Below are 24,810 nucleotides of genomic sequence, written 5' to 3'. Positions count from 1 at the left end.
TTATTAGCAACATTAGCCTGGCACCCTCTGTTCTAAACTAAAGAATCACATAGGTCACTTTCAATATCTTGGCTGATTAAATGCAGCTGTGGTAAGTAATACATGTTGATGTGAATTCAACTGTTCATTAAACTATTCCTTTAATACTAACACACAAACAGTTAAGAACAGCAAAAAAAAAAAAAAACCTATATATCATGCACAATGTCTTGTTTCTAAGTGTAAAACTGTGAATGTGCATTTATTAAACACATCTAATCACATGCGTGCTGTTCCATTAACGATTCATAACAACTTTTTTAAAGCATTGACACTTTTATTATAAATACAAAAGCATGGAAATGCTACATACATTCAAAAAACACTGAAATGTTTTGGTATTGCAGGAACAGGTATGGGACATGAAAAATGTAACATGAGGAATTTAAAGGTAGACTCCGCACCTGTGACGCTACATCTGCTTTGTGCATCTCTTTTAATGAATAAATGCTTTAAATGTAATAATTAGTTCTAGACTTTTTTCTTGTTTTGTAACTGTACAGAATTTTATATAACAGTCCATCACAACTTGAGCAAGTGCCGTAATTGACATGATTCATCTACTGTCAACAAGACTATTAAAAGTGGATGCTTTGCCATGTTTGCGGACTTTACCTTTAATTTGTCGACTGTACAGGTATACAAAGTGTAATGGCAAAAGAATGGAAAATAATCTTGCCGGAGTAACAAATTAATTGCAAAACAAGTAGACATGAGAATACAATATATTTCCTAAAAAATGTTTTTGTTTATATTATGGGGTGTATATATAAGGCGTGACTTACATAAACAAGTGGACACTGCAAAAAAAGCATATCTTGGCAAATAAATCTTAAATTTAACCATAATCATGATCTAATATTTCTCATTTTGAGATTGTTGTATTTTGTTTAATATAATATTATAAATATTACAAAATATTATAATGGTAGAAAGATTATTTAATTTCTTTTAAGTAATCTTATCTGGTGAATTTTTTTTGGCATTAGCAAGCTTCTTTAAAAAGCAACATTATCTAGATTATTTCTTTGTTAATTAAATTATTATCAGTTTTTTTTTTAGTTAATAAAAAAGACTAGATAAATGCATATAGATTCTGATATACAAATTTCACTAGATAAAATGATGTAAAACAAGTACAAACAGTTCCAGAAATGAAATATATTAGACATTTAGACTGGATTTTGGTTCATTTTACTAGCTAAGATATTTTTTTGCAGTGCATTCACTTTGCATAAGACTTGCAGTCTTTAGGTTTAGGCATCCCTGTTTAAATGACACATTTTGTTGGTTTCCTAAATAAAAAAAAGCTGTATTCCTATTTATTTAATTTTGTGCATATTATCATTTATATAATTCTGTGTTTATCTAGTACATGGCCAAATAAGCTCATTCATGCATGTGCATTTAAGAGAGCCACAGGATGGGAGCGCTGTGGGAGCTCACTGATTGGTGATGTCACATTCTGAAAACAGGTGTGGGAAAAATCCAAGCTCACCTTAGTTGCGAGTTTAGCGACGTGCTGAGTTTGAATAAAAGGCAGAGCAAGCAAACCAGAATGAAGGTCTGAAAGATGTGCCTCAAAGCACTCCTTAGACCATTCATTCAACTTGTTGCCCTCAGATATGAGGCTTTATCCTCTAAACAGGTGTGATTTCAGCCTCAATTAGCTGGAACACTTTCTGTGCTGTGGTGTTTTGCGTGTTTACTATTCAGTTAGTCCCCTAACAACGGCCGTCCCCAATATCGGGCATCGTTCGCAAATTTCGCTTGTCCGCTCTCATTTCCATTTGGTTGGTCAACAGCAGCTGTGCAGAGCTGTCTAATACTCAGCAGATCTGTAGTCATGCTGCTAAGTAAAGGCTGGCATAGCGAGTAAGCAACAGAACCAACATCAGAGTAAAAAACGTCAGTCTTTTAGCTTCTGCCTTCCAACAACAGTCGCTCAATTTGAGTCGTTATTGTATTACTAACTAAACTAATGCTAATCGGCTTCTCTCTCCTGATTCACAGAAAATGTAGAAATGTATAACTATCAGTATATGTATAACTATCAGACTGGCAGTCTAACATTTATTGAATGACTGATATAAAAGTATGCACAGTGTTCACCCAATCTCTGGTCTGATTTATTCATTTTTCGGTTTTTAAATATTGTACAGAAGCCACATAAACTCCAACAAGGACCATCTGCACTACCTGCACAGCTTAGGCTACTCCCTGGCCCCAGTAATATCATATACCGCCGTAATAGTTTGAGATGGTGTGAAAAAAGTGCATACCGCCCAACCCTACATGTAATTTAACCAGGGGTGCCCACAATTTTGCACAAGACTGTAGAAGTATATCACACAACAGCATTTTATGTCATGCATGTAAATAAGTATAACGTGTCACTAAATAATGATCATACTCTATTGACTTGCTGTACTGGGAGGCATTTCTACAGCTTTGGAACAGTCCATTTGTTTCCATTTAAAATTTTAGTAGAAACCTCTCAGAGCGTGAGAATATTTTTTCTCACTGAAAAACACATTTTTTTCTGACCAGCAGAAAAAATATCAAATCTTATTATGTACAAAAAAAAGGTAAACAGAAAGGATGGATGTTAAAGACAGTCAATCTTTCCTTCTTTCAGGTCATCTGTAGCGCAGCTCTCTAAAATACCCAAGTCTCGCTATCAAAAATGACAATTCACAAATATCCGTAAACAAATAAAAAAAGGACAAGACAGTGCTTTGTAACCATGAATGGAAACAGGCATGTTTTGGCCCAGTAGACTGAATAACTGATTACAGCTTAAGCTTTCTGCATCTGCAGAGTAACAGTTAGAGCCTTTACAGCATGAATAAAATGAATCATTTGCTCTGATTGGTTCGCTTGAATATAAGTCAGTTGTATGTGTGTTTTTGTGGCCGTGCTACTGCAGGGTGAAGTACCTGACGAGGCTGGGGTCTGGGTTGTAGGGAGGAGGAGGGGTGCAGTGAGATGCAGAAACCATCGATTGGGAGTGCGCTCCATTCACGTCACCATTTGACTGCATGTGGTGGCTTCCCAGCATGTTTGCACCTACAGGGAACATAGATGTAGATATAGCATATACACAACATGTACACATGAAAGACACGCACAAGCCCCCTTTTACCTGGGATTGTAACAGTAAATGAATAGGAGATGTTTAAGAGTGAATACAAGCCAGTGTCAAAATCTTGGGACCAGCGCTGCTTTATTTTACAGTTAATGCTTCCTCAGAATCATACAGGAGTATATAGCGAAAGGCTATATATTAATTGAGAGGATTGGGAGTATTGAGGAAGCCCCTTACCCATGTGTGCCATGCTGGAGGGCCCTGCGCCCTGCTGTGTCTGGTGAGCCACTATTTGGTTGACTGAGGGAAGCTTGCTGATGTTTCCATGGACTTTGTTCATGTTGCTCAGCGGTGTCCCATAGGAAGACGGAGAAGTCACGTGGCCCCTGTGAATCACACAATGGGAAGAAAATGAATGTGTCAGGGGAACAAATGGATACATGCAGATTCGGGCCTGTGTGTAGTTTGCTAGCTTAGATACTTTCCATTACAGTAACTTAATTGAATAAATAATCATTTGAGTTAACTCATTAAGTAACATGCATCTGCCCTACATAATGACCTTTAGATAGGTTTGTGCTTGTGTGTGTGCATGTGTATACTCACTGTCTGTGCAGTAGCTGCTGTTGCTGTTGCCTGTAGGAGTCTACCAACTGCTGTGGCACCAGTTCCACTAATTCTAAACTGTCCTTGATCTTCATGAGGAGGTCAAAGTTCTCCCGCCCTCGCACCTGCAAAACACCCCCAAACCATTATATGAATATGGCAAAGACAGGACCACCAAAGAGCAGGTATCATGCAGGTATTCAGTCCCTGACTTTACATCTAGACGGTGGATCCAATAGGCAGGAGTGTCTAATGGAGTGGACAGTTTAAAAACTCCAGCAGCACTTCTGTTCTATTCTGATCCACTCATACCAGCGCAATGCAGAGTGGAACTGATACTAATACAATGGGCCGACAAGTTTTATCCAAACTATGAATATATGAGCTTTGTAACGAGTGGCCCTCTGCACTCACCGGGATGTAGTACATCTCCTCTTCTCCATGTCTCCTCTTCTTGATGTTGATGGGAGGGCCTGGAATGTTGGGTGGGGTCTGTCTGAAATCTGTGTAATAGAAAGAATTCAGAAGCTCAGTCATGTTATTCATTAAATTTTTTTTAACGAGAATTTCAGCCTGTACTGCTTTTTGAATGAGGCCCAGGCACAGGGCACAGGGCAGAGCTTGTTTCCATGCACCAGTCTTAAAGGCATAGTAACAGAAACATTCTGGGTTAATGTAATTTATGGAGAGAGTTTGGAAAATGGTCATGTAAAAATGAGTAATGACTGTTTGTGAGACATAACCTACACAAACATCGTAATAGAATAAAAAAAATACCAATTCTCATATAATTCTGCTTTAAGATAAGGGCTTTTAAAGGCCTGAAAAATGTTGAGAAAGAGGTTGAGAAACAGACTGGTTGTAACTGAAAAAGCAATGTCAAAAAAGTCCTAGAAGTAGTGTCCTATGGTGTTAAGAATAGTTTTCAATTCAGAATAATGAACAAAAAAAACAATTGTCTTATTTAAAATTCTGTGTAAAATAAAATTATGCTATATATATATATATATATATATATATATATATATATATATATATATATATATATATATATATATTATACTTATATTTTAAAGCAACCCTCTCTTATAATAAACAAAATTAAGTTTTGTAATGCAGGTATTTATTTGAGAATAATGGACCTGATGTTAACTCTTCAATTCCTTACTCTCATCATTACATGTCTGAACATGTGTAGGCAAGTGTTCATAAGGTATTCATATTAGTTGCCAAATAATTAGTAGTAGTTATTGAATTGTAAATCTTATGATTAATATCTGAATAATAATGTCAGAATTTAAACAAGGGGGTAAACAAGGCTGAAATACCAAGTTAAAGATGGTGCTTGACTCACTGCGTTTGTTGGCATTGCCATTCTTGGCCACACTCTCGTTAAGTGCCTGCTGCTCTCTGAAGTGATCTTCGTCTGCTTTGCGGTCTCGGCCTGGGCATGCACATATCCGGCCTTCGAAAGAACGACGACCCAACACCTGACCGCTGGAAAAGACGTGGAAAACCATGTGATGTTCAGACTTTCTGTATCTGTTGTGTCCAGAGAATTACCGTGGACAACAACGTTGATCATTTCAAAGCTTCCTAATGACTTCTATTCAGTGAGTTTAGAGCACAGAGAACTGCATTCTGGATGAAAAGCGTGAGGTGCATAAAAGTACAGGGGATTACTGGTACGAAGCTAGAGTGTCTATCATGGGTGTGTTCTCCTTTTCAGCGAAGGCCAGTGGATTTAGCTGGAAATGAGACCCCTTTCATTTCTATGCTACATTCTTAAAAATAAAGGTGTTACAAAAGGTTCTTTTGAGCGATGCCTTAGAAGATACATTTTTGGTGCTGTAAAGAACCATTTCTGTACAAGTGAAGTATGTGTCAGGCACGATTTAAAGGTTTAAAGAAATCAATGTAAAGGTTCTTTACCAATGTATATGTTTTTTTCACATTCCCAGCTCCTTTTTTAACCAATTTAAAGGTTCTTCACACACATCTCTATTACAAACATGGTTCTTTATGGACCCAAAAATGGTTCTTTTACGTTGTCGCTTAGTGACCCCGTTGTAGCACCTTTACGTAATCAAAGTTTCTTTCTGTAGCCCGATTTCTTCTTCAGTTGAGGAGCTACCAAACAGGGTTATGCACCATATTGTTGTAGTCCCTCAAGTGCTAGATAAGTACAGTAACTTCTATTGACTGGAGATCATAACAAGCTTGTAAGAAGAACCGGAGAAGTTCAGAATGATGCTCATTTGGAGGCTAGACAGTCATAAACACCACAGTAAGGACAAAAAGAAGAATACTAACTCTCTTGTCTCCAGGGTAATGATGATGAGGATGGGTCTGCGGTTCATTCCACCAACACAACTACTGTTGCACATGAAATTATACAAAATTGTTGTGAACTCTGTTCCCACCTATCAGGAGAGAGAGAGACACACACACACAGACAGCGAGAGATTAACCAGTGCTATTTTGCTTAATCTTTATTTTGGACTTTTTAGCAGGTAGTTTAAGCCTGTGGTTCTCAACCTGGTCTGGTTCTCAGGTCAGGTCTCACATTTGAGCTCTATTTCAGCTCCTAACACATACTGATAGAGGCCTGGTTGAGAAATCGCATTCCATAAATCGATCTGGACTCCATGGAGGCTATAAGAAATATTTTCTTATTCTCACCTCTAGGTGGCAGCACATTAGTGGACCTGCATGCACAAAGCCATGAAGGCCTCACCAGGTGAAAAGAGGCTCTTATGACTGGTTTGAACTGCAACTGGTGCTGTTACTGAAACTGTAATTACTGGGCTTGTTTAAGGCCAGTCAAAGCACGTCTGCAAACCCATGTAAAAGTATCACTCTTTGACATTTGCATAAACATCTCATTAGAATAAAGTGCCTTCTTGGTATTTAACACTTCAATTTAATGAGGAACCTGGTTATGTATATATATGTAGTGGATATCTATAGTTCTGTGCTGTGAGGGACTGTTTAATCCATTAACTGATATATGTGTATTTATGAGTGTGTGTGTGTGTGTGTGTGTGTGTGTGTGTGTGTGTTTTTCATGTAAACAAACCTGTGGGGATTCATAAGGTACAAGCACACTCTGTCTGCCCGTTACTGGATCGTCCACATACTGACACAAGTTGTTCCCCTCCACTCTGATCAAATGGCTGGCTGGAGCCGACTGACCTGGACAGAGCGAGAGAGGTTTAGTGTTTACTCTACTTCCCTATTAGCAAATCTGTAGTAATTTTAGAGCAAATAGAAAAACGTTCAGTATTGACTAGCTAAAGATCAGATATAAGGTAAAAACTTCTATAATTACTCTCGTTGAATTCACGCCCAAGCTCGTGGTTGGGGCAGCGCTTGACAACTTCAGTCACGTGTTCGGCCTTCTTGTAGATGGGCATGGCTCGTACCACGCTGCCATGTGGAGGAGCAGAGGCCAGCTTGACCTGAATGGGGCAGGTCTTAGCGATCTGACAGTACAGCTTCTTCAGCAATGGAGAGTACTGCAAGGCAAGCGCAGGGTTTGAATTTAACAGGAATCATTGATATATGCAGAAAAATGGCAACATGGCAGCAGTGATCAATATGGCAAAAATATTGCATAACATAAACTATTAATGGTAGCTTTCATATTGGCATATTGTGAACCTTCAACACTGTTGTGTCCTCTTTTTAAAGCACATAAGTAAAACGGCCAAGTCCAGAACCTTAAATCTATTATGTGACAGTCTTGACTCTTGATAATATGTGTGCCCACAAAATGTACAAGAACATTTATCACATTTAGCAGACGCTCTTATCCAGGTTACTTGTATTACAGAGGTGGGCCAATGTAGTGTTAGGAGTCTTGCCCAAGGACTCTTATTAATGTAGTGCAGCAAAGTCACCCAGACCGGGAGTCGAACCCCAGTCTCCCACATGGTGTGGTAGCTCAGTGGTAGGTAGTGGTGTTATCTGTTGCGCCACACCAACCACCAAGAACTTAGCCCATTAGCAAAAGCCTTTCGAGGCTGGAGGCAACAGCTACTTCATGACCAGGGAAGACTTTCTACTAGATTTTGGAGGGACACTGCTGTGAGGATTTGAATGCTTTCAGCAACAAGAGCGTTAGTGAGGTCAGGATGAATGATCACCCACCCACCTTGTCCCAAACCCCCCAACTTTCCCCAAAAGTATATGTAATATAGTAATATAGTGTATATCAGAATTAAATTGTGATCTTTGGTGATGACACACACACACACACACACACACACACACACACACACACACACACACACACACAAACACACACACATACGTACAGCATGTTAGAACTTGTCTAACGCTATAAAGACATCCCAAATATTCACCGGAGGAAACCAAAATCTAACCTTCCGGGAACAAACTGACTTTGTGTGGACTTGAATTAATATGATTCAGATTCTGTAATGCTATGTGCGTCAGCACACTAAACCTGAAAAAACATGACGGGTGACTCCAACTCTGGTGTCGGGCCAACTGCGCTTCCAAAAAAGTGAACTAATGCTCTTTGTCTTTGCCCTTTATACACAATACTTCACCTGACTTTCCCTTTGGCAGACACAAGAGCAGATCTGTCCTTCAGCCTTTTGCATTTGCGTCAAGTTTAAGCTTTTGAATCTTGTTTGAGTTCAGTTCAATGCTTTTGCACAAGCATACATGCCTCTTATACATATCCCGTACCTTTACAGCCCTTAATTGACTCAGTAGTTTAGTTTTTACAATTCTCATGGCCTGCAGGTAGATTACAGCTTCAGTTTCTTCAGCTTGCTCATTTAGCACTCATTTACATACCTACTTCCTCTGAAACAACTCTTATGATACCCGACCGGGGCTATTATGACTCCATAACTCTATTTATATATATATATATATATATATATATATATATATATATATATATATATATATATTGATCTGTATTCAGGCCGGGGGAAGAGTGTTATTTTCTGAGTTGTGGCCATATCACCAAGTGCCATCAGGTAGGGAGAATCAGTATTGTATAAGTAATCTGCTCTAATAGAAAACGAACTGAATTTGCCCAATGCATTGAAAGGTCCATACTGTTTCAGTATGGCAAGTCTTTGTTTACACATGAGTTTTCTCAGTCCAAAAAACACTTGGAGCCAGTTCTCCAGACCCAGATTAAGGCTAAGCCTAGAGTAAAGCAACTTCCTATTCTGATTCGTCATCGGCATTGTAATTACGCCTTAAGCGTGTAGGCTTAAGCAATGTCCAGGAGGCCGGTGCTTTGACAGTGTTTTAATTTAATTTGAATAATTGAAGATTAGCTTTGATTGTTGCGATGTCCAACAAAAGAGAGCAACATTTGTATATATCCACAGATTCAGCTTATTAACATTATACAAATAAAGAACCATTTCTAAGTGTACTATAAAGAAGCATCCATCTACAATAGGCTTTCCTACTGTATGTTGTACTGTATACACTTTTAAAAAAAAAGGTAAAGAATTTAAAGGTTCTTCCCACACACACACCTCTTTTATACAAATGGTTCAGTTCTGTATAGAACCATAGCCTTCACTGAAGAACCATTGAAGAATATATATATTTATATATAGTTTTAATCAATTACTTGCTTTGCATGCAGCCAATCAGAACAGTGGTCATTTGTTTATCTATTTTTTCCCTTTTTCTTCCAATATGGTACTGCAAATTGAGCCACCCTTTCGTAGCTTCCCCTAGGACTAGCAATGCTCCCAACACTACAACACTAGGAGGGTAAGGACATAACACCCGTGAAGGCAGCCACCGCCTCTTTTCAAACCGCCGCTGATGCGGCATAGCCAGGCAGCTGACAGGCTTGGAGGAGAGTGCTGGGTCTCCAGCTCCACCACACCAGCTAACAGACGCCTGTGCTGGCCAACATTGCACAAAAGTGATGAGGGGAAAGAGCAGCATCTACCCATGGCCAGTTGGGCTCTCTCTCTGACTCCTGCTGCTGATGGCAAAGTGGCATGGTTCAGGATTCCAACTCATGAGTCCTAGGCCATAGTTGCAGTGCATTGGACCGCAATGTCACCTAGCAATATTATTAGACAGTGAGGTTATGCACAAAGGATCAAAGACAAGACCAGACAATTCCTTCTTGATATGCACCCTTGCCATCTACTGGACAGGGTGTGAATGACTTACATTTAATATAGATCACCCTCAGTGTTGTCAGACGGCCCAAACCAATAATAATACGCCCCGCCACCCCACCTATCCTCCCTGATTTGGCGTTTCTCTTGTAAACGTGTCATGGTACAGAAGTGAAAGTGATATGGTTGGTTAGCAGATGGATTGTGTGTGTACCTTCCATTTTGGGAGAGACTGACATGGGCTGCTGCACCCCCAAGCACACCATAATATAGCCCATTCCAAATTCAGTAGCACAACACACAACTGCTGTACACCGAAGCTGCTTGAGGGTTAATTATGGACATTCAGAATACACACACACATAGACAAGCATAAATCATTCTGTGCAGCTGTGTGCAGTGAGAGGAGTCTGAGCACGCCCAACTGTGACACACCCTCCTTTATTCCCACCATTTGCAATTGTCTTAGTAAGTATTAATCTGTCTGTCTTTGAGAATGTACAGTGCTGATGGAGCTTTTGGTAAAAAAGGTAAAAGGGCAACAATCAATCAAATTGCTGTAAAACAAAAAAAAAAGTCAGGCCTACTTAAAATGCTAAAGTAATTCATTTCAGAGCGTTGCATTAGTTTAGTGTAGTCTCAACTACACTAAAAAGTTCAGTCTTCCCATGTTGGGGGATGTCTTCCTAATCTCAAGGCTCCTCACCATTGAGAACCGTGGTTTTGATGGGATTTGAACTAATGATCTCCTGTCTCTTGACAAGCAGGCAGTTAGACAGTTGCACCACTCCAGAGCTGTAAAATCATGTACATATCTGTGTCCAAGAAAGAATGGAAAGGTAATTTACTCAGAATTATGTTTTTATGGAGTGTAATTTCAGAGCTTCGAGTGGCCTTACAGTCTAACTGCTAAAAATCACCCAGTCTGTGGACGTCATGTAATGGGGGAGTTCTAACCTGCAGAAGGGAATAAACAGTAAACAAATTGAGGGGGACGGTCACAGACTAAACATCTTATATAAGCAATTTCAGCTGCAGCTCAATTTACTAATGTTTTTGAGGCTCTACTGGTTTATTGGATGTGGCTTTGTCTAGCAGCACAAATCCGTTTTTCCAGCCTGTTTTTCTGTAGTCTGAACGACAAAAAGCTACATAAAATTCCAAACGTGTGGATTTCTGGACATGAGATGTAGATTTCTAGTTAGATTTGATTTTTTTTTGTCATTTAGTGCTTCTTGGCATCAGAATTTGCCTCAAGAAAAATGTAGTTAAGCAGTTATTCAGTGTTATTTCAATAAAAAGCCTGTTAGCATGTTAGCTAATGTTCTATGTTAAACATATATCATGTTCTGCTGCTGTAGTTAGTTGAGTGAAGTAAAGTGGTCTACTTTTATAGCCTGATCAATCCATTAGCTAGATAAAGACACTAAGTAACCGTACACATCAGCATCCAGGCGGCCACAATGATGCAGCCTGTCTGCTAAGTTTAGCATGCCCTTTCTTAGTCAGCATATTCATGAGTGCTGTTCCCTTAAGCCAGAGCATACAAATCAGGTTTGGCTGCTATATCTGAACGCTCAGTCTACAAATCAGATTCAAGGAATCTGAGTTGCCCTGCAGTGTGAACACAGCCTAAGGGATGCTTAAAACCTTTACCAAGTAAATCCAGGATAAGAAGCTGAAGAAACTATCTATAGTAAATTACAGAACAGATTGGATAAAAAAAAGTAAGCAAATAAAGACGATGGAAGAAAAAAATGGATGTGCATTTCAGAAAATGATGGAGTATGAAGAAGGAGAAAGCGAGCGTTGGACCAGTGCAGGTTGAGGCAGGCTCTTGGGCCTGGGCGATAATGGTGTGTGTGCCAGGCCGCCGGGCGTGTTGTAGCACGTCACTTGCAATCCCAGAGAGCTTGCCGGAGCTGCCCGGAGCTTCACACACACACACACACACACACACACACACACACACACACACACACATATACACACACTGTTCATACTGAAGACTGTGAAGCAACTGTTACAGGTGTAGCTAAAAGGGTTCTTTATGGTACTGAAATATGGGTCCTTCTCATCATATTAGTGAACCTCTTTTGTTGCTGGATGGAAACATCTTTCTATTAAGTTCAGTTTAGACATCCAGAAATGGTTCTTTGACTACACAAGGTTCTGTTTACCCCCAAATATAGCTTGACCCAACAAAGACTACATACATTTCCATTGTTATATCAGTATTAGTCACATCAGTTTCGAATGGTTCTTTGAGCGATGCAATTCTTTAGACCTTTTAAAGGTTCTTCACACTAACAAATCTCTATTACAAACACAGAACCACCTTTATTTGTAAGAGTATAGTTCTGACCAAGAATTATGTTTTTCCTCTTTCCCAGAACATTCTCTGATACAGGCATACAGAAATGAGGCGTCAGTAGCTACTGAGTAAGCTTAAACAACACTAGATCTATAGAATCACAAAGTCTTTAAAACTCATGTGCTGTAACACTCCTAGTACAGCTATGCATCTCTGGCATTTCACCATTGCTTTCTCACCTCAGGAACACCGTGGGAAAATTCAGGGTGCCTCCCAACAGCACAGACAACTGGATTGACGGATCATTTCGTTTTCCCAAAGGGAAAGACATAGTGTTCAAGAGAGCGTGGATGAAAAAGAAAAGTACAGGCCGTTTAAACCCTGCCTACAGCCAGGCATGTAGTATCATATACGAATCCTACACTGCATAGCCAATTTTAGCATGCACTTACAAGCTGTTCATATCCAGACGAATACACAGCTGGGTACGCCGTCTAAAGTCTGGCCAATAGTGAAGCTCAAATCTGACTGAGAATCTGTCATATGAGCTTTTTCGCATTATTTTGCATGGTGTAAAGCTGCACGGACTCTCAGTCATCCTTCAGATTCGCTCGTACAAAGATGAGAGAATCTACAAGTCCAAACCCATCTGATGCTCCTTTGCTGACTGGCAAGGCTAGAAGGCTCAGGGCTGTGGAGCAGATTTCCATATTTTTCAGGATGCTGATTGTTTTGGATCCCATGGATAGGAGGCATGCTGAAACATGCGTTGGGGCAAGTAACAGTTGTTTTCCACTGAAAAGTTTGAATATTGAACTTATGACCAAGTGGCTCATGCAACAAGGGCTTCTCAAAACTGACACAAGGATGAAGAATCTTCATATCATCCCTCTCGTGGAAAAAAAAGAAAAATCTCCAATATAGCAGCTTTCAAAGGAAGTCAATGTAAAAAGATTATAGTCTGTGTAATTTTGGAGTGTTTCTATTGGTCCATTCATCATGAAGTTTTGACACAATGTAAAGAACAACTGCCAGATTCATTTATTCATTGTGTCACAATTTAAACATGCTGCATGTGTTCTGTTCTGTGCATCTTAAAAGTACACTATATGTCCAAATATTTGTGGACACCCCTTAACAGTGGTGTGGCAGTGGTGGCTCAGCGGTTAGAGCTCCGGGCTGTCGATAACAGGGTTGTGGGTTCGATTCCCGGGCTCGGCAAGCTGCCACTGTTGGGCCCTTGAGCAAGGCCCTTTACCCTCTCTGCTCCCCGGGCGCTGGAGTTGGCTGCCCACCGCTCTGGGTGTGTGTGTACTCACTGCCCCTAACACGTGTGTGTTACTACCAGATGGGTTAAATGCGGAGGACACATTTCGCTGTACACTGTACAGTGACAAATACGTGCACCTAAACTCGGCCCATTGTTGACACAGATGCACAAATTGTAGAAAAGCACTGACAATAGAATAGGACTGTCTGAAGCAGATAAACAAGAACCTATGGGCACCATGCTTGCTGTCAGGTGTGGGCTAGAGGGGTCTAAAGCCCCCCAGCAATGACCTGTGGAGCGGTGGTACTGTGTTGTCAGGACTGATGGTTAGTGCCCCATACAATATTTTTGGGATGAGCTGGGGGAGTTAGGGATGAGGTGAGGTGGTGATAATCCAACATCCTGACCTAACTGATGCACCTGTCGCTAAATGCAATCAAATCCTCACAGCAATGCCCCAATATCTATTAGAAAGCCATCCCTGGACAGTAAAGAAAGTTACTCCAACAAAAGCAGGATAAACTCTTTTTTGAATTGCCTTGATTTCAGAAGAAACAATGAATTAGGCAGTCTCAATACTTTTGTCCTAAAAGTGTATGTTAAGAGTTTCTAGCACACCGATATTTCACTGCTGGTCACTTGATCTGATACAACTATTTAAACTCTGAAGGATTGAGCGTGTCTACATGGCAATATAAGTCTATATTAGTTTTACATTAGTTACTGACTAGTTTGTAGTAGATAATAAATAGTAGATAATAAATGTGATTCCTATCAGACCAACTTTGGGCCCTGAACCACACTCGGATGGTTCCTTAAGATATGTGAGATGTGAAGAACCTCCACGTAATGTAAAGCAATAGTTTCTTTACATGGTCCTCAAGGAGCTCCATATGGTCCAGACTTCAACCCAACTTGCAACATATAGGCAAAGACAAACCGTATCCAAGGTCCAAGGTTTCAGAAGCACTATGGAAAGGTTCTAATAAGAATCCTTACATCAGAATTTAAGGCGCCAGTTTTGGCTCACGAGCCACACATTAGGCAACCCTGCCTTAGAAGAACCAGTGATGGTTCTCTAAAATCTTTCAATGTTTTTTTTTAGACAACTACGTTTGCGAACGAGACGTGCTGAGTTTTAAGAACCTCAATATAATGTAGCAGTGGTTCTCAAACGGGTCCTCTAAAAGATTTCCAGATGGTCCAGATTTTTACTCCAACCCAACTTGCAAAACAAATGCAAGACATAAATGTAAAAGCAAAAATGTGGCCTATCTGAGGATTGGTTTGAGAACCACGGATGTACAGGTTCTAGGAAGAATCCTTTAATCAGCGTAGAACGTTTACATTATGTCAAAGTTCTTTAAACTTTTAAAAAGTTCTTCACAATCATCTTTTTCAAGCATGCTTCAGGATTACCTTCTGGCAGGACAAATAAAACGCCCTCACGTCCACCTTTGGACAAAGAACCACTAGAGGTTAACAAAAAAAGGACGGTTCTTTAGAGAACTTGTTGCAGACAAGATGTGCTGAGTTTAAAGAACTCAGGAGTGGTTCTCATCTTGTCTTCAAAGACCCCCAGATGGTCTGACTTTTTGCTCCAACCCAACTTGCAGCACAAATGCAAGACATGCAAAATGTGGACCATCTGAGGATTGGTTTGAGAACCGGTAATGTAAAGGTTCTAGGAAGAATCTAAAACTTCTTTTTTTCCTCTTAACTTTTAATGGCCGTTTCTATGGAGAAACTATGTTTGCAAATGAGATGAGCCAAGTTTAAAGAAGCTCCACATACTGTAAAACAGTGGTTCTCCAATGTTTTTGACTGTTACTCCAACCCAACTTGCAACACAAAGGCAAGGCAAAACTGTGACTGCAAAATGTGAAATGTGGGCCGCCTAAGGACTTGAAATCTGTGACCTTTACATCAGGTTCTTTAAACTTTTAAGGTTCCCACATCTTAAACATGGTGTCTTTAGGAGACCAAAAATGGTCAGTGCAACTATAGAACTATTATTGGTTCTATTCCTCAATTTTAATAGAACATCTAGCTTTAGGCATGTAGAACAAACAGACTACAACTACAACAACCGCACTTAACCATAGTGGCGTGTGTGCATATTCACTTCTATATTCTCCATATGTGAAGCCCTTATGATGTGATGTGTGTGTGTGTGCTGTTGGGCGGAAGGATGCGCCGGGTGTGGGGCGTGTTGAGACCCGCTGTCTGACTAGGAGGGTAATAGCTGGGAATGGCGGCTAGGAACACGCCGAAATCCGAGGCATGCTTGGACTTGCCCCGTGTACACGCCAACAATAATAATCAGAAAAAAGTGTTGGGGTCTTTACTGGAAAAGCTAGGGTGTTAGAACTCATTTTCATCCCTTATGACACCTCGTTCCTTTTGAGCTTCTGGAATGTCTGCTCGAAGCAAAGCTCTTATTTGAGCCTCCTCATCCTCATCACTTACCCTGATACATAATTTGTGTTTATGATTCGACCGGCGATATCACGGCATGCTGGAGCCGATGAATAGAATCCGATCTGATTCCAAGGACGGATTAAAAGTTGGGCACAGTTCGAGGGGAACAACATGAGTTCAAAGATGAGGAAAAGGCTAAATATCGTTCATTTCAGGGCAACCTCGTCATTAGAGGTCTTTATGAGGGGGTTATGGGAGCGACAGACGTGATGCGGCAATAAAAGTTTATGGCTTAATCATATGAAAGGCCTGACAAGACCTCGGCACAGGCAAGGACAGCTTTTTCAGTATGTCAATATGTATGTATATGCACACTGTGCGTACAGAAGCAAGGCATCAAGAACTGTTAAAACAAGAAGATGGCAGAGGAATATTGAATATTAAAGGGCTCAAAAAGGGCTCATAAAATTGTTGGACGTCAGATGCACTGTTCACTCCTGAGTGCATGCAGTCAACAGGAGGTCCTTTAGAGAACTACGTTTGCAAACTAGGTGTGCAGACTACTATTTGTGAAGCAGTAGTTCTCAAGCTGGTTCTCAAAAAATCTGCTGGTCTAGATTTCTTCAAGGACCATCAGACAGTTACACTGATGTAAGGCTCCTGAGAAGAATCGGTAAATAGGTGTAGAACCTTTACATGTCAAGCGTCTTTAAACTTTTGAAAAGTTCTTCACACTCCCATGTTTTTGCCTTTTTAAGGTAACCCTCTGGCAGACCAAATCAAACATCCTTATGGGCTTTCACCTGCTGGTCACTTTTTAGGTATCCCTGACCACGCTCGGAAATCTATAATGCATGGTCGCTTTAGGGAATTGTGTTTGCAAATGAGATGTGGGTTTAAACCTTCACACAATGTAATGCAGTGGTTCTCAAACTGGTCTTCAAAAATCCTCAGAAGGTCTAGATTTCCTTAAGATGGTCCAGATTCTTGCTCCAACCAAACAAGACCAAAGATGTGGACTATTTAAGGACTGGTTTAAAAACCACTGATCTAAAGGGTCTGAGAAGAATCCTTAAAGTGGAATAGAACATTTACACATTGTCGAGCTTCTTTAAACCTTTGAAAGCTTATTTAAACTCCCACATCTTTCTTAGTCTTTCTGCCTTTTACAGAAATGGTTCATGGTAACCTTCTTGCAGGCCAAATCAAACATCTTAACAGGTCAGCTTTGATCTGCAGGCCACATTTTAGGCAGCCCTAACTAGGAAAAATCACAACTTTTAATGCATGGTCTCTTTAGAGCAGAAGTTTCCAAGTTGGTCCTCAAAAATTTCCAGAAGGTAGATTTTTGCTTCAACCTAATTTAATAACTTAATAAATGCGAGCCAAACTGCAGACCATCTGAGAACTGTCTTGAGAACTCCTGATTGAATCTGTAAAACCATTTTTTCAATCATGGTTCAGGTTCATGGTTCATGCCAAATCAAACATCCACACATGGAAACTAAACCTCGAAAATGGACTGTTTTTGTCACAAACACCACATATATTGCATAGAGCTTCCTATTCAGTCTACAGCAGTATGTTTAGCCCTGCCCATAATTATGATTCTAAGGAGGATTCTAGGACTGAAATGGCTGGACTGTTTTTAAACAGGGACAATAGTAAACAGCTCAAATCAGAGCATCAGAGCCATGTTTTAATAATTCATAATAAATATACGACTAAAATAGTCTACAAATGTTTCATGAATAGTAGTAAATATAGTAATAGAAACAGTAAGGATGACGCTCTTTAGTGCTGGTAAAACAGAGCCTCTTAGTGATAGTTTTATAAAGTTTCAGATATTATGGTCTGTTTACTGCTGCCGACAGGGAATAATGTCTGGTAATAGTGCCTTAAGGACATCAGATGGCGCTCTGAACACTGTGATTAAAACAAAGACTAGGAACTGGGTTTGAATTAAAATAGCTAATACCCAATCCATTCAAATATGCCTGGATCAGTAGGGGACATCCCTAGCCAATCCCTGTTCTAATTCTGAGATTAAATGAAAATTAATTAAATGAAAATAAAAATAAATATAATTTATTTAAACATAAATATATAATGTATAACAGGCCTTTTAATGCCCTCAATATGAAAGGGATGACTGGCGTCTCAAGTAGCAGAGCATGGCACATAGCAGATCAGGCAGATTACAGTCAATGTGCCCCTATACATCTCCTCCTGCAGCCCGCGGCTACACAAACCCGAACCGTGCTGCTTTCTGTAGCCCCTCAGCTTGTCTCCCAGTGAGTCACTCACTTCTCCTATAGTAATCCCACATAACAACAGCCTGCAAAACCTCTGTCTCAAACCTGGGACTTCCCTGAATTAGAGATTCGACACTTTGCATTCCACACGGCTTGGCAGTAATCCTTCATAGTTTTGATCTCCTTTCTTTCAGGAGCTAAAGTGAAGGTTTGTGTAGTCCTCAGAGATGTTAGGGCAGCTCTCCATTGCCCTGCTGGATTTTCAATGGATACTAAAAGGACCAGACCTATACATGTACATATCATCGAGCAAATACTGCGTGGGCTTTAGGGCAAGGCAAAAAAAAGTAACGGAGAATACACAGAATTTACAGCCTGTGGGTTTGGATATAGGCCACTCTATCATTAAGGCACATGTATATAGTGGTAGAGCCATTATGGATAGTGTCGGGCAACAGCATAAAATATTGTCCTCAATATAAAGAATGTCTTCAAGTGTAAAAAGATATCCTTTGCTTCTCATAAAATGGTAACACAGGTAGACTACTTCCCATCTGAAAAAAGCCAAAGGAGGGCTGTGTCCTAATAGTTGAACAAATCCCGGTCCTGTCTCTGCTTGCCTTGATTTTTGTCTTATCTTGTCACCATATAGATCCAAATGCTAGTCAGCTCTGCCAATAGCTCACCAATGAGCTACTGGTTTGTGGCTCAGTGGTTTGAGCACTTGGGGTATTGATCACAGGGTTGTGGGTTGTGTCCTCTAGGTCCGCTGCTCGCTGGCAGGCAGCTTGAGGATCCAATCAATTTGGTTGAGTTTAAAGGCCGCAAATAAACCACTTTTTTTTATTTATTATTATTATATCTATGCACAACATTTTTGGGCAGGGGAAATTTCAACCATAGGCCACATTGACCGAAATATCTCTAAGAACTTGTTGAGAAAGTCTTAAAAAAGTCTATGTCAGAATCACGGTGTGTTTTAAGCGTCAGAAACGTTCACAGCTCTGCACTAATGATGAATCCCCAAATAAAAAAACACTTGCGGATGTCAGAATCTTTGTAAAAACTGAACTTTCTTCTTAAGAACGTCTGTTAGATGAGGCAAATTGACTTCAAATGCTAATACATTTTTGCATTTTTGCTCATTTTAAGCATTTTAAGGAGCATAGATATTTTTCTCATTCAACAAAGCACTTTCGCAGAGAGCTTCAGTGATCATTGTCTCAAGCCTTTGGAGATGCAGAACCACGCATGCCTAAGACAAGAGAATCCTTTTGATGGTGAAATGTTAAAAAATGTTTGTGTAACAAAGTCGGTTGGTCAGCTTGCTTGTGTCTAGGCTAATAGCAGAAACAACTGTGATGGGTCTAGCAAGTTCATGACACCTCCAGGCGGTCTCACATTGCTTTTGTAAACCAAAGCAGTAACTTTTTTCCCCACAAGAACTTTTCAAGTAACACACATCCAGAATTGTATATATATATTTTTTGAATCCCCCTTTTTTGTATTATTGGTTGTGCAGGGTCCTTCTTGTAGCTAAAGGGGAGAATCTTTCTTATGCATTACAATCTTTGTCTTTTCATTGTCTTAATAAAACTCTGTCTCCATTTTCTTTTGTTACATTTCTGTATGACATTACTCTGAAAAATGCATTTACATTAGGTAATTACTTTGTGACGATTGGACCCACCGTTTCTGCAAGAGATCAGTATCAGATTCAATAACAACTTTGCTGACACATCAGCGGTGTTTAGGCTCTATCTGATACAAAACACAGTTTCAGCTTCTGTCAGTGGAAACCAACATTGTTTTCCCTGTAGTGAATCTGTCATTGGGAAGCTACTGGTAAAGCTGGGAGCCAAGAAAATCACTGCTCCAGCAGCATCCCAGCAGCCTGGATTCAACATATAAATGAGCCACAACAAATCCAGAATACATAACCAGAATAAATACATCCGGGATGTTCAAATGCAGAATGAATGAAGCAACAATTTATGGTGCAGACTTGCCAAAACCTGCATGGTTAGATTCTTGCTAGCTTATGAAATCCTAATGAAAATAACTGAACAGTGATGCAAAATATTTGAGAATCGTCTTTAGAAAAATCTTCCTTAATTAACTAACTGGAATATGAGAATCAACTACGCTACAGTTCCAACATATATACATAATATATATTGTCACTGTCATGCAGTTTTTCCCTTATAAATAATGTAAATCTGGCAGTTGTTCTTTTTATCAGGTCAGAATTTCATGATGAATGGACCAATAGAAATGCTCCAGAATGCTTTGGACTAAAATATTTTTACACTGACTAGGTAAGAAGAAAGGTAAGAAGGTTTCTTTCTTCTCCTGTAAAGTCCCTATTTTATCTACACATACATACTGTATACCATAAGAACACGTACAGTGAAGATTTCAATATTATATATAATAACAACAAAATATTATATTTTAGATGTCAAATATTTTGGGGCCAAACAGGCATTCTAAACTAGTAATAAACTGTGGTTCTTTGTTTACAGTTATTTTTCGTTAGGTTTTCAGTTTTGATAAATTACACAATCTAAACTCATTTTATCTTATAAACTCACAATATAATTCATAAGCCATATTAATTATAAAGTCAATTTAGGAACATCTAAAGTTTTATTTTATTTGATTATCTGAAACTTAGAAGTTTGAAATGGTAGAAATGGACTACTATGCTAGATCACAAACCATTTTATTTTTTAGGTTTTTATTATATTATATTATATTATATTATTATAAAAAAATATTGCCAGTGCACTTGACAGTAATTAAATCATTTTAAAGGCTTGAATGCTTCAGGAATGAGTAACTTTTCACTATCTGTGCTACATAAAAAAAAAAAAAACTTTCCAAAATTAGAACGTGGCTCATCTTTCCTCTAAGCCATGTAAAACAACAAAGTAATACTAGTTCATCTTTCCACAGCACACACTTTACATTGTTCCCTCCTTAAGTACTGCCTGCAGCTAACAAAGCCAAACACGGCAGCTTTAGGCACACTTTTCCCCCCCTTCAGTTAGAACAGGTATGCAGGCTCATTTTAAACATGAAAGGTATATTCCCCACTCTACTGTGTGTGTGTCTGTGTGTGTGTGTGTGTAGCAAACTGCTCAGTCATGCCTGTCTAGGATAGATGAGATAAGCAGACACTTAATTTGTATGCATCAAACGTGTTCCCTTCAAAATGAGAGATATCTTATAAACCACATCTGAGAATAAGATGCCGTCGTCATGTTTCACCGTCAACAGACTCCTCTTCATCACTCTGTTGGGGTTGTCTCACTATCAAGAAGACCACGCTCACTAAGCTCGCTAATGGAGAGAATGGCAGTTTTTAGAATACCGAATGTAACCAATAGAAATACTATGACGCTTTTGAGAAGCCAGGCAAATGCCTGAATCTTCAGTTTGATGCTTCCTATGATGTAGAAAACACAGCTGCCTTCTTTCAAAGTAATGAAGAGACACTGAGAAGCTCTGGGGTGTAATGTTTTCAACACAGCATCAAAACAAAACAGCATATCACATTTTATAGGTGTAATACTATTAGACCCCTTGGATTCTTCAGAAGATCTCTTGTTTATGGTCTTCGGTAGAAGGAAACCGAACTAGGCATCTGGGTGCATCCTACAGTTTTAAATTGAGGGGATTTTTTAGGGGTTCTTAAGGAAAAGTAATAGTTCTACACAGAATTAGAATGAACTCAAACAGCCATCTGTGTGATTAAAAGGTTCTTGGACTGGTTAAAAAGTGTAGGCCTTTCAAAAATTGGTTCAAAATAGCACTAAAAAGTGAGTTCCACTGTCCCCTTACTATCCCCTCTCAGTACTATACAGAACGCCTTTAGCTCAGAGTTTAAAGAAGTAAAGTTGAGCAAGAGGGGGGTGGAGTTTATGCTCTGCACACACACCAACGCTCAAAAAACTGGTCTGTTTTTTTCTGAAGAGCCTCTAAGTTCTAACGGTTGTGATTTTGGGGGCTTTTTTCATTTGGAGACCTGGCATGGCGAGTGATGAAGGTTTTATTTGAGAACCTGAGTGCATCATTAAAACTCTGCAGAATCATTGACATCTTCAATGCATAAAATATCAAACTCTAGAATCAAAAAGGTGTCAAATGTATATAAGGGCTTAATCAAGGTTTTTAAATGATTTTATTTCAGTCGATTTGGGAGCATTTCTATTGGTCCATTCATCAACTTTCTGAAAGGATACATCTACGCTGCCTTTGCAAACATTAGGCAAGATGAAAGATAAAGATGACTTTAGCAGGAATCATTTTTTACAGGCTTGACCCAGTACCTTCCTGCCTGAGTAGGCAGCATTTCAGACAGCCAAAGTGAAGAACAGCAGCCACATTAAAATCATATTTAAAAAGTCAAAAATTACAGTAATATAAATTTTTGTAATATTTTTTTTTGTCCCACCGCGACAATATGCCTTGTCACACCCTTACTCAGCTATAGTACATTACTAGAATTATTGGTACTGGCTTAGGGAATGCTTTTGATCTACCAATGATTCTTTAGGACAAGATAAAGTGAAGATGATCTAAACAGGAGTTTATCATTTTCAGACTACCAGCTTACCATGTTACCAGTGGGCCAAAAGTGTTAATACAAACTCTGGCTATTACCAGAGAGCCCCATCCGTTTGTACAGAAGTCCCTGTAGTTACTGAGTAATACACCTTCATGTGTAATATTCCTTGGAGTGTTAAGGGGTTAAACATGCCTACTTTTTTCTCAAGACAATAGAAACAGTCTGGGGGTGAAAAATGAGGTAAGGTGCTAAGGTACCTCAAGTTTGGACTTTGGACCACAGCTTCTGTGTTCCTGGAACTTGTTTACTCAGGTTAACATACAGTATCACATCTCACATCCACTGCTCTATTACCTCCAACTGAGGTTACTAACCTACAACCGCTGAAAAGATTTGGGATTGTTCGCCCACACCCAAGAACACATGCTGGGTTTAGACAATGGGGAAACATCTTCCATTTAAGAGAGGTGTCTTTCTTAGGGCAACCATTCTCTGCAAACAACATACAAACACAATTTAACTTCAATCCTAATATAATAAAAAAAAAATAAATAAGAAAGAAAGGCCCCATATCCTTTTTCTGACCTCCTTGTATCCCATACAATTCAACAGGCTGCTTTTGGTACTGTGTCATCCAGCACTAATGCAAGGAAAATGATATTTTGCATGATATTGGCCCTTTAAGAATGATTGAGAAGGCCAGCTGTTGAAATCCAGCTGTTTCTTTGAGGTTCCTCTTCCTTTCCGTCAAGAATCACAACCTTTTAACCAAGATGTATATCTTTTTTTGTGTTCCAAGAGCTCAGGTCCTCAGGTTATTCGACCCACATTCAGTCCTACGTCTTCATGTGTGGCTGTCCATGGGTGTGAGATTACTAACCCACAACCACCAGATGATTTAGAATAGTGTGATTTCCCACATATGCAACCTCTGAGAGTGAGGTGAAACGCAAGGCGCCAGAGGCAATGCTCTGGAGTGGCAACAGGATGAGCGATGGTCGGGGTGATCACCTCGGCGATGCTGCTATCACCTTACAACTCCACGCATGCAGAGAATGAGCGAGGCTCACGCTTGAGTTGATCCGACAAACAGCTTAAAAGCCAAGCCGAAAGAGGCGACCCCCGGGCTTCTGTTGTTCGGGGGTCAACTTCATGACAGACGGAGGTGACATCCTTTTTTGCAGTGACGCTGGGCAAAACAGAGAAGACTCCGCTTTCAAGCTTCTCAGTTTAAGGTCCTTCTAAGCGGAATCCTGACTTTGAGCAGAAGCCCAACACATCCCGGGTTACATGTTGGAGTACTCTTAACAAGAGAGGAACTCATTTGGGAGAACTCTTTTTTTTTTTAAAGGTGCTATAAAGAACCATCTACAAGAGGTTTTCCTTGTATTTGAAGAACCACTTAAACATGCAAATGGTTCTTTGAGTCTTCATGGTGTACTGTATGTACTGTAGAACCACTGTCTTTACTAAAGAACCCACAAAGTACCCCTTTTTTACAAGTGTATAGCATTCTGTTTTTAAGAGTTTGTATGTGTGGAACAATAAGGAAAGTGTAGCAGGTTTTATCTGAAATGGAGAACATGGAAAACTGCAGGCTGCTATGACACTGCAAAAATATTATCACCTGAAATTTACATATGCCATATTTCTCATTATGAAATAGTTGATTAATTGTTGTTATCTTAAACATATTCAATGTTTTTCAAGACATTTTTATTTATTTTACATCACTTTGTGAAGTGAACTCATTCCATCTGCATTAAACACCCTGAACACCCTCAAATAACATGCCAGTGGACAGATTCTATACACAAAATGACTTAAAACTAGTCACAAACATCTGTAAAAGAGACGGATAATGCTACATGTGTATAATATTTCTATGAAGACAATCTCAGAATGAGAAATGTTAGCTTTTCTGACTGAGGTTTTCACACCATCAGAAGTGTATAAAGATATAGGTTCTTATACCACTGTCAAACTGGTTGAGCTTACCTAACGTAAACACTTAAATAAATTTAATTAATTTAAGCTGAAGGCTCTTCAAGATTGCCCAGTGGTGCCTGGAGTCAATAGAGAAGAGGTGAGTTTTACTTAAACC

At 39.5% G+C, this 24,810-nt stretch overlaps 1 protein-coding gene across 3 annotated transcripts in view; it reads right to left on the bottom strand.

Moving 5' to 3' along the window:
• The window catches only part of tp73 (tumor protein p73), a 43,140-nt gene that overhangs the window by 2,468 nt on the left and 15,862 nt on the right, over positions 1–24,810 (bottom strand). For all 3 annotated transcript variants that reach the window (XM_072682306.1, XM_072682307.1, XM_072682308.1), the window contains 8 exons: positions 7,065–7,251; positions 6,813–6,928; positions 6,047–6,156; positions 5,088–5,230; positions 4,148–4,236; positions 3,734–3,858; positions 3,365–3,513; positions 2,979–3,108 (listed from right to left, as the gene is read on the bottom strand). In XM_072682306.1, the coding sequence (XP_072538407.1) occupies positions 2,979–3,108; positions 3,365–3,513; positions 3,734–3,858; positions 4,148–4,236; positions 5,088–5,230; positions 6,047–6,156; positions 6,813–6,928; positions 7,065–7,251 (1,049 nt within the window). The remainder of the gene's footprint in view (positions 1–2,978; positions 3,109–3,364; positions 3,514–3,733; positions 3,859–4,147; positions 4,237–5,087; positions 5,231–6,046; positions 6,157–6,812; positions 6,929–7,064; positions 7,252–24,810) is intronic.

The sequence above is a fragment of the Salminus brasiliensis genome, chromosome 6, assembly GCF_030463535.1.
Source record: "Salminus brasiliensis chromosome 6, fSalBra1.hap2, whole genome shotgun sequence".
Lineage (NCBI taxonomy): Eukaryota > Metazoa > Chordata > Actinopteri > Characiformes > Bryconidae > Salminus > Salminus brasiliensis.
Note: the sequence above shows the minus strand (reverse complement) of the source record. Positions and strands in the feature narration are given on the sequence as shown.